At 43.8% G+C, this 12,877-nt stretch overlaps 1 protein-coding gene across 3 annotated transcripts in view; it reads left to right on the top strand.

The window, feature by feature from the left end:
- Window positions 1–9,267, top strand: part of KLHDC3 (kelch domain containing 3) — a 54,717-nt gene extending 45,450 nt beyond the window's left edge. For all 3 annotated transcript variants that reach the window (XM_053383439.1, XM_053383440.1, XM_053383441.1), the window contains 3 exons: window positions 7,030–7,103; window positions 7,344–7,422; window positions 8,279–9,267. In XM_053383439.1, the coding sequence (XP_053239414.1) occupies window positions 7,030–7,103; window positions 7,344–7,422; window positions 8,279–8,345 (220 nt within the window). In that variant the 3' untranslated portion in view covers window positions 8,346–9,267. The remainder of the gene's footprint in view (window positions 1–7,029; window positions 7,104–7,343; window positions 7,423–8,278) is intronic.
- The last annotated feature ends 3,610 nt before the right edge of the window (window positions 9,268–12,877 follow it).

Below are 12,877 nucleotides of genomic sequence, written 5' to 3'. Positions count from 1 at the left end.
CATTTTGGCCTTGAACTCTGACGTCTTTTAGCCCTTAAGACTTGTCTGTAATGCAGTAGACACTGCTTTTTTCTCCCTCACAAAGATAAGGAGTGCATTAGGGTTTCCTGACGTGGATGTGAACTAAGGTTAGATTATCCTGGCTGGGAAACTGCAGAGCTGTGGTGCTTGAAAGAGCTTTATCGTGAGCTCAGATAGACAGTGCTGCTCTACAACAGGTGCTGTCCCTGCTAAGGTTGAAGCTATTGGAAGAATATCTTTGCCCTTATGTGCGCTTTTGTCAGGGCAAAAATTAATAATGCCAACTGTTCTTCCATTTTCTGGCAGAAAAGTGAGAATATCCCATTGACACATGTCTCTAATCTGAGACCTAAAATTGTTAGCTTGTGGATGTAATTGTAGCTTAATTAGATTTGATATTAAAGGATAACATGTTGTCAAGCATCTGTCTTAACCCTCCTGTGGTAATGGAACGGCTGTGTGGACCCTAGGTGGTGTTTGAAACATTTGTGCAAACCTGAACCAACTTAATACTGCATCCTCAAGAATTATGTTGTCCTGTGGTGTTTCATCTCTCTCCAGTGTCTTTTCATTTATTTAATTTTGTTTTGCATGCTACCATGAACCTATTGGTATTGAAGTGAAGGGGGGTGGGAAACAGTCTAGTAGGACCGTAAAGATTTCCTTTGAGTTCACCCATCCTTGTTTGTTAATAACATTGTTGGAAAGGTACAATTTGAAGAAAAGAAGTGGTGTGCTGGAAGAGGCTGCTTAATCCTTCTACTTACTACTTGTTTTCAACTGCAGCACCATGCCACCCAGCCTGTTTTATCCCCGCCTAGCATCTCAGGTTCCAAAGCAGTCACAGATGTCTTGTGGCAAGCCTGCTGGAGAAGATCTCAAAAAGGTTTTGAATGAGTATTTTTATCTCTGTCATCACATTGCAGTTCCAAATCCAGAATAAGGTATTTGAACTCCCAGGTCATTCAGTCTTGCTATTCTGCCGCACAAAGACCTCCTTTGGGGTTAGCCAGCATAAGGATGATGAAGGGCACTAGAAGAGGGCTCCATGTCCTCCTCATGCAGTTAAACAACAGGCATGGAGCAACTCAGAGGAGGATTATTCTAGAAATACAATAAGGTTCAGACACTTCATAAAGCAATACAGGACCAGGACAATATGGAGCATCTTTGCTGGTCCCAGATACTTCATTTCCCCCACCTGGATTTGGACCTGAAACACTAGGACCAAGTGTGGGTACATGGAGGGCAAGTTATAGGGAAGCACAGTTTGAGACATTGCGCAACATCATTACTGATGACAGAGCATGTCTGTTACGGCATCAGCATTATCTTCTCATTTCCTGGCTTTGCGTATCTTAAGCCAACATGAGACCCTTACTCTGGCATTGAACTGGTAGGTTTCTTGATCATATTTCTGTGACTTTGATTTGCATTCCTTAGATAGACAGACAGACAGACAGACAGACAGACAGACAGACAGACACACACACACACACACACACACACACACACACACACTCTGCTCCTTCATTGTACTGTTCCTTGATTTAGCTAATAGTTTTTTGATGGACAGGTAACAGGACCTTGTTCTTTTAAGAATGATTCCTGTGGGTCCCAAAGAACATAAAACATGAATCCTCTGTCCTAGCTTTATTGAATTTACTTGAATATATCTATTAAGCACTATATAAATAGGAACTAAAATATCTGCTGGTTGCTGAAGAAGCCAAGGTAGTAATGGATTGGACACCAGAGTGTTGTTTTATATTTAAAAGCTGTCAGGAAGAAAGGGAACTAAAGAGTAAAAATGAATAGCATGCTGTTTATCTTGTTAAAACCCACCAGTGACATACTCAAGGCTCTGTACTAGACCCAGTGTTGAATTGAATGATTCTATACAAACAGTAGGTCAAGGATAACCATATTTTCTGTTCTTATTCACTACTGGTGGAAAATAACCAGCGTTGCTCAGGAATTCTAAGGAACCAATATATAAATTGATAATAGAATATAATGTGGTAGTTTCTAGGGCTGTGCACAGGTCCCTGATCTCCCACCCACCCGCCCCAATACCAGCCAAACTGGCCAGAGGGTTCAGTCCTGTTGAGTACTGTTTCACTAGTGTGTTCCTCATGGGGAACAAGTTGGTGGCACAGACCCCTTCAGCCAACAGGATTTCACCCTTGACATGGTCGCACCTGCACTGCTGCTGCACATGCTCAGCCACCATGCCAGGCCTGCTTGCCCACTCCTCTGTGTCATTGCCGCTCAGTGTAGTTCATGCCCTAGCCATTCTTCCTGCCACTGACAACAACGCCACCTCCTACCACTCAATGGCTGGCACTTATCCAGCTGCTATCGCTGCTGCTTCCACCAGCACTGCATTATGAGAAGCAGTTGTCTGAGCTGGACCCGCCTCACTCACCGCCACCCCCTACAAACTGATTCCTGCATCAACCAACTCCCATCTTCATGGGTGCAATAACCAATGGTGAACTACCAACTGACCCCTGGTCTTGGCCCAACACATTGTTGGTTGCTTGTTCTTCTCCCCCCAACTCGTCCTGGGGTTAGGTCTCCTCTTCTGTCCTTGGGACCTCTGCAGTCTCACACCTGCCCCTGATGTTTGCTTCCTCAACATGTTCCCTTTGAGTAGTATGCTGGCAAAAGGTCCCCCTGCAGCAGTTTGGAACAGGTTGATTCAGCATCTTAATTCAAAATGGTATTTGACAGTTTCCAAACATAGACCAAAACGTGCTCCTCAGTCTTGGAAACTTTCATGCCAAATTGGGTGACAGTATCTTCAGAAGTGTCCAAACCAGTGAAGTGTGGAATGGTTTGGTCCGCCATCTTGGTTCAAAGTGGTGTCTGATGGTATCTATCCAAATGTAGACAAAAATTGGTTCCTCCCTCTTAGAAACTGTTTGGCAATGATATTTTCAGAGGTGTCCAAATCCATAGAAAACGGACGGACAGATGAACCACTTTCCAAAATATATAGTAGACATAGAGGTACAAAGGTTAGAAGTATATTTTACTGCACGATGTTGATTGTACTAATGTTGTTTTTAATCATTCTGAGCACAAAGGAGATGTAAATATATAAAATAAAAAGGAATTGGAAGTAAGTGCTCTATGAGTTGGGGCACATGCATGCTCAGGCATATCCCTTTCTAAAAATCCAAAGAGAGATGTGGCACTGAAGTGTGAAGACACTTGCTTCCTCTCACCCACATATGCACAAGTGGAAAATACTTATTTTCTTTGTGAATGAAAATGCAGAATGCTGCTTCTTTTCACCACAACTTGATTTGAATTTGATAAAATTGCTTCAGGAGACCAACCACTGCTAGTTGGCCATCCTGGCTGTAGATAGTAAGACAACGGGCATCTGCAAGCCATAACGAAAAGGAAATATTGGCGCTAACATGATGAATGAAAAATTCAAAAGTAGATGAAATTTAATGTAGTTGCATAGTCAGTAAAATGTAGTACCAAGGAACTTTAGAATTACATCCTTTACAGGACTCTAATCTAGCAATTAAGGGTTAAACTACAGAGCCTAGGACTTGCTGATCAGAAGGTCGGTGGTTCAAATCCCCGCAACAGGGTGAGTGCCCGTTTCTCGGTCCCTGCTCCTGCCAACTTAGCAGTTCGAAAGCACGTCAAGGTGCAAGTAGATAAATAGGTACCGCTCCAGCGGGAAGGTAAACGGCGTTTCTGTGCACTGCTCTGGTTCGCCAGAAGCAGCTTAGTCGTGCTGGCCACATGACCCGGAAGCTGTACGCTGGCTTCCTCGGCCAATAAAGCGAGATGAGCGCCGCAACCCCAGAGTCGTCCACGACTGAACCTAATGGTCAGGGGTCCCTTTACCTTTTAATCCAGCAATTACTTGAGAAGGCTGTTACGTTATCTGGGAAAAGCCGAGTTTATGCCGCTGTTCTCAGTGTGCTGTCATTTTGCCAAAGCAAACCCTTCAAGACCAAATGTGAAAAACCATGGCAGAGGGTCAGATATTCTGATGATTAAGAATGGTTTCATATTTTGTTTCCATACCTTAAGTCATTTTATTTTAGTTGACAGGCTGAGGGGAAGCAGAGAAGCCAAGTGATTAAGCATGTAGAAACTCTATAAAGAGATAGGGATTTGTGTTATTTCACTGGGGCCAGGCAGAAAAAGTATTTTAATCAATAAATGCCAGGCCATTAGATTGGAAGCAGAGATTCAAGAGAAGATTGTGAATAGATGGCAGGAACACTCAGAGCTACAAGTGGGACCTTCAACAAAATGTTCCTGTGAGTAATTCTTCTGTGCAGGATTCTAGCGAGCTGTGCCAGCTTATAGGATATTCCATTCTCTTTCCCACCACCACCACCGATTTTTTAAATATATATATATTTTTTCCACCCAACAGTCAGTGTCCTGTGGTCACTGAAAATGCTCAGTTCTTATTAGCTGATTTGGGGGAGGAGCTCCCTCTTAGAGGTTTTTCTTTCTCTCAAAAGTAGTAGTAGTAATTTTATTATTTATACCCCGCATACCTGGCTTGGTTTCCCCAGCCACCCTTGGTGGCTTCCAATGCACACAAAAACATAGTAAAACACCAGACATTAAAAACCTTCTTAAACAAGGCTGCCTTCTAAAAGTTGTATAGTTATTTATTTCGCGGGAATAACAACATTTAGGTATTTCTGCACTTCCTGATACCACCCGTTAGTTTGTAGATGGTGCCAGATGAGCTACATAAGAATCTGCTTTTGGAGAATGAGTTGGCCATTAATGCATAAAATGGTATGAGGCAGAAAGATGAAACCTCTTATTTATCTCCAAATATTCGTGATTTGAGTGCGGTCTTCACAAAGCAGTCATTTACACAGTTAGGTAATATCAATGATGTACCTATAGGCAGATGACGCATAGTTATAATCCACTCTGACTGTTTCCGTCCTCTGATTTTATGGCTGTTCCATTCCACCAATTTATTAACCTTATTGATTTATTTATTTATTTATTTTTCAAGTAACATTTATACACTGCTTGATTGTAAAAAAACAACAACCTCAAAGTGGTTTACAAAAGATTTCCTTGCATAAGGTTTACATGGACACTAGATTATGTTCAGTCTTCATTGAGAATTTAGATTTAGTTTACGTGTTAGATATACAACAGTGAGCATTCATCCTGATTTGCTTGTGGGGCATTCACGCATCTCCCCTTTAATCACTCATTCTTTCCACACTTTTCAATGCACTTCCTTGTCACTGTCGAAATTATTTCTATTTAAAAATGAATTTGCTGTGCTAAGACAGCAGAGTGCTTTAATCCGCTTTAATTGTCCAAACCTAACTTTCCAAGGATGCACTTGAATCCCTTCCACAAAATTATGACAGTCTGGAGCCTCCCTTAGTGTAAGGCAGCAAGGGGAGAGACTGGCTTATGTTTGTTTATTTTTTTGCACGGAAACTGCTTCTCTCCCAGTCGCTTGCCTGTTACTCTGTTTAAGAGTCTGCCAACCCCTGTATCTGTTACTCGAGTTGATTTGGTGGGTTAAAAAACCCACACCTCTAGCAAGAAAGAATCCTTTCAACTTTAGAGAAGAACTCAGACGTCACTGGTGTTGTGGAGTGATCAAATACACAACCTCAATCTGATTCCTCCCCCACTGCTCCCAAGCTGGCTGCCTGCTAGGGGTCTCTGTGACCTTCTGCGATAATGAAATTTCCAGATGGTGCAGGAACATCCTGCCCTGGCTGCTGCGAGGGCAGAGCAAGGAGCCTTGTTTGTTTGCTAGGGAAGAAGAGAGGCTGGAGCAAATGAAGCAACTAGGCAGAAGCTTGTACAAACAGGTCAAGCCCATGCCCCAAAGTATCCCCTTTCTAACATGCTCAGGTTTCTCCTTTCTTAAACCACGGCTGACAGATCTGCTACGTTTCCATGCTCATCTGGGGTATTTCTTTGTGTCCACACAGAGGTTTAGCGCGCAGTATGCAGAGATTTGCTGCCACGATTGTTCCTGGTACTAAGCAAAGTGATTAAGGCAAACCTGTTGCCTTGATGATGGGATTTGGAATGGCAATGCTGAGAGGAGAACCGAGGGAGTCTAGTGTGTCTTTGAATGGAGTTCATATAAGATGGGAGGGAATTGCAAAGCTAATGTAGAGTTGGGATTCCCAAGCTATGGTCTGCAGACAATGAGCAGTTCGTGAGCTTCATTAAGGTAGCCTGCAATGTGTCTGTAAAAATACTATTAAAAATCATACAGCATCTGGCGCAGCGCATTACAATGGCTACAAAAGGCAGAAAAGTCATTAAGAGGTCCTCCAAGACTCTCAGCAATTTGTGCAGGGGACATTTAAGGAACCACTGATGCAGAGTGGGGAGTTTGTATCTATTGGGCAGAGGCATGGGGCGCGCGCGGGGGGGGGGGAGGGAGGGAGAGAGAGAGAGAGAGAGAGAGAGAGAGAGAGAGAGAGGAAACTATTGCAAGGAAGTTGTATGGATAGAATCCAGTGTTGTTTTTCATTTTTGTAACCTGCCAGGGTACGTAGAAGTGCAAGGTATATGTGTTTCAAATAAATTTCATAGACTGAAATAAATACATATCACAGTCTCATTGCTAATGCAGGAATAGCAAAGTGGGGAAGGGAAGACTTCGTTGCAAAGAGACAGTTTCCATCCTGACACATCTACTATAAAATCCTTTTGAATTGCAGAGGATAGGGCAGAGGTAAAGGAAATAATCTTGAAGGTTAAAGGAATAGATGGCAGCATTAGACATAAGGCAGTAAAGGGAGTAGAAACTGAAAACAAACAGCGTTGGCTTGGCCAGCAGTAAACACAGAGGTTATTAAAGAGAGCCTTTGCTATCAGCAGCTGCACTTTGTTAGGTAACACTGAAGTCAGGGAGGCCCTGTGGAATAGTTCAGAACTCTGGAAGAATCTGAAACACAGCCTTAATTTGAAGTGAATTGCAGTGATTGATGGGGTTCTCTTTGTTTTCCACAGCCCATCCCCAGAGGAAGGCATGGGAGATGAATTTGACCTGATGGATCACTCGGACCTGTACATCTTAGACTTCAGTATGTGAACATTTCCTCCTTATGTTGCCTTTAGTAACTGCTTCCCCTAGGTTGAATCTCCTGGTGTGTTTTCTTTACATTAAAAAGCCTGGTCAAAGTAGCTGTAATAGCTGTACTGTCTCCTTGTCCCATTGAGGGAGCTGCCTAGTGCAGCTAATTTGGCTTACTTTTTATGCTTCTCATGGGCTGCTTCCAAGAAGGGCAGTTTTATCATCATACTGTATGCTTCTTTTTCTTCAGGTCCCAGCTTAAAAACACTCTGTAAACTGGCAGTGATACAGTATAACCTCGACCAGTCCTGTCTCCCTCATGACATCAGGTAAGTTACTTATCCCCATTCAGGGATGTTCAATATATCTAAACCACTTGTTCTATACTACACAAGACACAGCCTTTTACCAGGGCAGACTATTTCCCCCTCTACCCAATATTGTCTGACTGGTACTAGGTCTCCATTAGAAGTATTTCCCATCACCTGCTACCTGATCTTTTTAATTGCAGGGTTCAAACCTAGGACTTTCAGCACATAAAGCACACACTGTGCCATTGATTTCTCTTCCCCCAGTCTTCCCATTTCATGTTTGTCATTGTTGATGGCATCTGTCTGTCTCGAAAGACAATGGAGTGGTGAAGTCAAACCTCTGCATTAGCAGCACCAAAGTGACCTCCCTGGGGCGCAAGCCTGGGCAGTGTGTATGGAGGTCCTGGGCTCCCCAGACAACAAGACCCCCTCTCCCAGCCTCACTGATGTGGTCCAAAGGAAAGCAGAGCAATACATTTGGCACCAGCTTGGCTGCAGGAGTTGCCAGAAGGAGGCATACACGGCACCATCCAACCGCCATGTTTAGTAGCTGAAACATCTTGATTGTTTTGTTGTTGTTGTTTAGTCATTTAGTCATGTCCGACTCTTTGTCACCCCATGGACCAGAGCATGCCAGGCACTCCTGTCTTCCACTGCCTCCCGCAGTTTGGTCAGACTCATGCTGGTAGCCTTGAGAACACTGTCCAACCATCTTGTCCTCTGTCGTCCCCTTCTCCTTGTGCCCTCAATCTTTCCCAGCATCAGGGTCTTTTCCAGGGAGTCTTCTCATGAGGTGGCCAAAGTATTGGAGCCTCAACTTCAGGATCTGTGTTCGATTGTGCCTGTGTTTAATTCTAGCCCATTGTCTCTGCAGGTGGGAGCTTGCAGCAATGACGACAAACAGCAACATCAGTCGACCCATCTTCTCCTCTCATGGATAATCCAGTCTCCTGCTCCCCCCTCCCAGCTGCCCTCGGCCCCCCGCCTTGCAGACATCATCTACCGTCTCCTTCACTGTGCATGAATGTTTAGCCTATTCAGAAAAGGGGCACTGCTTCACCTCCACATAAGAGATTTCTTTGTAGCCCAGCACTAGGAGGGCTCTACTTGCCCATCCTGCTGCCACACCTCTCCAGCTGCAACTTTGCCGAGACCTCGCCTTAAAGGCAGCATGCATGCAGAATTGGACAGTGCGCTCTACAGAGAAGCAGTGCTGGTGCGCTCCTGCTCCTGCTGCTGGACACTACAGCTTACATTTCTCTATGGCGGTAGTACAACTTGAATAATAGGAACAAAAGAAACTCAATCTCAGGACTAACTGGTGTAAGGCCAGCATGTGCTTTGCATAAGTCTAGGATCAAAGGCAAACCAAGCAAGGACTTACCAAGACCCAACTTCTCTACGTCCCTAGCCATTTTGAGTGCCTGGCCCTCATCATTAACCCAAGGGCTGAACCAGGTGCCCTGTCTTAAGCCATTTTCTCTGCTCTGCTGTGAGCTCAGAAAAGCATGCCTGGTCTTACATATTTTGAAATTGGACTGGGTTTGCCCTTCTCCATTGGGCATCCAGGGGAACTCCATATATATATATATATACAAGATAATCAAGCACTCGCTGCCTTTACAGTAGTGTGGACTTCTGTGAGGTCAGACTCTTTGCTTGGAAGAGGAGGGGGAAATGATGACAGCTCTGCCCGCCTAGGCAAGGAGTGGCCATCCAACATCTCATAGGACTGAGTAGAACAGAGACTTTTCTGTGCCTGTTGCAGGAGGGGTCACTGCAAGATCTGAAACGCTGCTGCCCAGTTTCATGTGTACAAGCAGCACCTCTGAATTTATAAATACAGGGGGCGGGGAAGCTAAACTTTGGTAGCCTTGTGTGTCAGTGCTTTTTGTATAGCTGGAGGGTGAGTGATGGACCCATGCAAAGAGCTGGGGGCACAGGGCCCGGAGATCGCAAACTGAGCCTGAAATCAGAGAACTGGTCTCACTTTGTGGCTAATGGCATGCACTGGGAAGCCGTCTGTTCAAATCTTCCTTTGACCAGGACTTGACCTTAAGCAAACTTCAGCCCCCACCTGAAATTCAGGAGTATTACTTGCCTGCCTTACGGAGATGTCGTAAGGAGAAGTGAAGTGTTTCATATATTCTAAAGTGCTATATAAATGCTCCACATTATTTAAGATAAAATTGGGCTTCGTCATCACCCTTCTTAAACGAGGCTTTCAGCCAGCCAAGACCATTCTGGTGCCTCAAAGCTGCCTGTCTCAAATGTTCCATTGACCTATTTAACCCAGTATCAAAATTACACAATTTTGGGTAGGGAGATCAGAAGCTCATCCCTTTTGCTTTCTTATTACTTTTATTACCCAAACATATGACCTGCTATGTTTTCTTCTGCGTCCGTGAAGAGGTTGACACCCCAAAATGCTAGCAGGACCCCATGGAATGGAAAAAGCATGGGGGCAAGGAAGAAGAGAGGGTACATGCAGTAGCTTTGACCCTGCTTAATTTGTGCATTGCATTCCCATCCAAGCATTGTACTCTGTGGGTTTATCTGTGATGCAAGGCAGCAGCTGGCCTCTTAACCCACAGTGCCTCTAGAAAACCCTGGGGTAATGGACAATGCCTTAATGTTAGGTGGGTGTATATGGATATTCTCAACTATGATGAAAATATTGTGTGTGTTTGTGTGTGTGTGTGTGTACACACGTGTGATGAGCACATTAACCACATTGCAAGAACACTGGATGGAACAAATGGGACCAAAACAAAAACAGTAGCCAAGGGGTTCAGGTGCACACATATCTTTGTTCCTCCATGTTTTTCATCATGACATGTAGGGCTGGTTCACATAAGGTATGTTCATCACTTGATGTGTGAATAAGCCATCACAGAACCAGGCATTCTATAGAGCACTCTTATAGCACCTTCCCATGCTCAAAAATAATGCAGTTCCTTTGTTCAGCCGCCACTGACCAAGTGTGAAAAGTGCTTGTCGGATTTTCAGTTTATCACACCCCAGATAACAAAAACCGGGACCCTTCCAAGTTCCAGCTTGCTCTTTTTTGCTTGCTTTCTCTTGTTTTCTCTGCCACATGGATTTTATTCTTTGACGGACTTTGATCAAATAACTGCAGAATGCTTGCCGCCCAACATTTACTTATTTGTAATTGTTTTCTGAATCAGTCCTTGTCTACCTCACCCAAATTGTGAAGAGCGTTTGCAGTCCTTCCTAGGAGGAAGAGTGATCTACAGTTTGCAGTTAATTGTATTGGCTTACTAGGCACACTTACACGTTTAACTATCTCTTCTGAGATATTCCTTCTGAGATGATAGATCAGACCTTGCTACTCCTGTGGCAAACTCATCTACAAATCCCAAAATCATAGCCTTGACTTAAAATAGCACAAATTAGTCACTGGCAAATAGTTTTATAGAGAACAAACAGATTGTCTCTAGTTCAATTACAGCACCACAGAACCCTTATCTGTGATTTCCTCCCTAGTAACTGTGATGAACTGTCTGTGGTTGTGATATATACCCTGCTTCTAAATGCAGTTGCTAAAAAATGGTCAGGCTTCATCCTAGTCTCAAAACTTCAGTTACTTATTTGGGTTAAAAATGGAAGCTAGTGTTTAAACACTGGCTACCTTTTTACAATTTGATTAATTTTGTACTTCTCTGTGTCAATTATGATTTAAATAATTCTTAAACTGAGAAAATCGGATTTCCACCATGATTCCCAGTTGCGTGAGAAATTTATGCTACTTGGTAATGAAGGTGGTGCTTGTGAACAGTCTGTTTCTCCAAGACAAGAAAGGCTTTATATATGGTAGTTGAATTTCCCTAAAGGTTTTGATAGCATGACCCTGAGTCTTATTTTCTGATTTGTGGCTTTTAATCTCATGGTCTGTTGTTACAGCTGTATCTATACTTTATGTTTCAATTGTTTGTGGTCATTCCCTCTCTGCAAAGACCACTGGCAACTCTAGTTTGGGGAGGGATGAACAGAGATATAACAGAATTCTAAGTAGCCTCCTCAAACTACACTTCTGAGAATTCTTCGGGGAAAGCCATGGCAAGTAATCTAGTATAAAGCAAACATTTGTGCTGTAGGTACATAGACCAAATCTGTGACAAGGCTCTCTTGATATCTCCCCAGGAGGAAGGCACAAGTGCCAGAAATTTCACACTTTTTCATTTGGGTGATCAAGGCATGTAAGGAGGGATGTCATAGAGCTGTTTAAAATCATGCTCAGAATCAAAAACATGGATATGGAGAGGTTTTTAATCTTCTCGTAATACTAGGAATGCTGGGCCATCCAAGAAAGCTCTGAATGGTGGGAGATTCCGGGCGTACAAAAGGAAATACTTCACATTGCTCAGAGAATTTGTTGTCACAAACTCTGGTGATGGCCAGCAGCGTAGAAAAGCCCTTAGACAAATTTATGAAGGATATAAGACTATCAGAATAGCTGCATACAACCTCCAGCATCAGAGGCAGCATGGCTCTGGATTCCAGTCACTGGGAAGCAAGAGCAGGAAAGGGCTGATAGATTTATGCTTTGGGAAACGCGATACTGAGCTAAATAGGCCTTGGGCCTGATCCTGCAGGGCTGTTCTTCTGTTCCTAATCTGTTCTTCTCTGTTGCATATCTTGATTGCTGGCAAAGGCACATGGTTTCTTCCACTGTACAAGGGAAGGGGTGTTGGCAGCAACACTTGGATACTCCCAAGAAAAGGCGACCAGAGTTCATATTGGCCCCAGACTCTCTCACCTGTCTTGGCTATTGATGCCTTTTTCAGTGGTCAGTGCAAGCAGTGGCAGCTGGACTGGTTGCACCTAGTCCTTCATTAGGGGAACAATATGAATCAGGCTTTAGCTTTCTGAAGTTAGATGACTTGAGTCATCTGGGGGGCGTGTCCCTCTGTTACAGGAATTATTTCTGCTGCAGAATCTACCTCTTGCCTTTTGCAATCTGTGGTGTGTTTTTTTTACGGAGATCAGCTACCTTCCCCCTGCCCCCCAAAAAACAAACCAAACATTGTCCATGACAAGATAAAAGCAAATGCGACCATTGCACAATCCAATGCTGCAAAACACATCTTCATGGTTAGTGTCAGAGTTTTAAATGTAGCATACCAGCTCACAGCCAAGAATCTGCTACAAAACTTTTAAATGTCTTCTAGGCTGGAAAAGCAGCAGTTTTGGAGGCACATGGAGAGAGCCCTACTGAAACAGATCAAAGGCCCCTCTGATACTCTGCTCTGCTCCCACAATAGCCAACCAGGTACCGTATTTTTTGCTCTATAAGATGCACTTTTTCTCTCCTAAAAAGTAAGGGGAAATGTGTGTGCGTCTTATGGAGTGAATGCAGGCTGTGCAGCTATCCCAGAAGCCAGAACAGCAAGAGGGATTGTTGCTTTCACTGCGCAGCAATCCCTCTTGCTGTTCTGGCTTCTGGGATTCA

Source organism: Podarcis raffonei, chromosome 3, assembly GCF_027172205.1.
Source record: "Podarcis raffonei isolate rPodRaf1 chromosome 3, rPodRaf1.pri, whole genome shotgun sequence".
Taxonomy (NCBI): Eukaryota; Metazoa; Chordata; class Lepidosauria; order Squamata; family Lacertidae; genus Podarcis; species Podarcis raffonei.
Note: the sequence above shows the minus strand (reverse complement) of the source record. Positions and strands in the feature narration are given on the sequence as shown.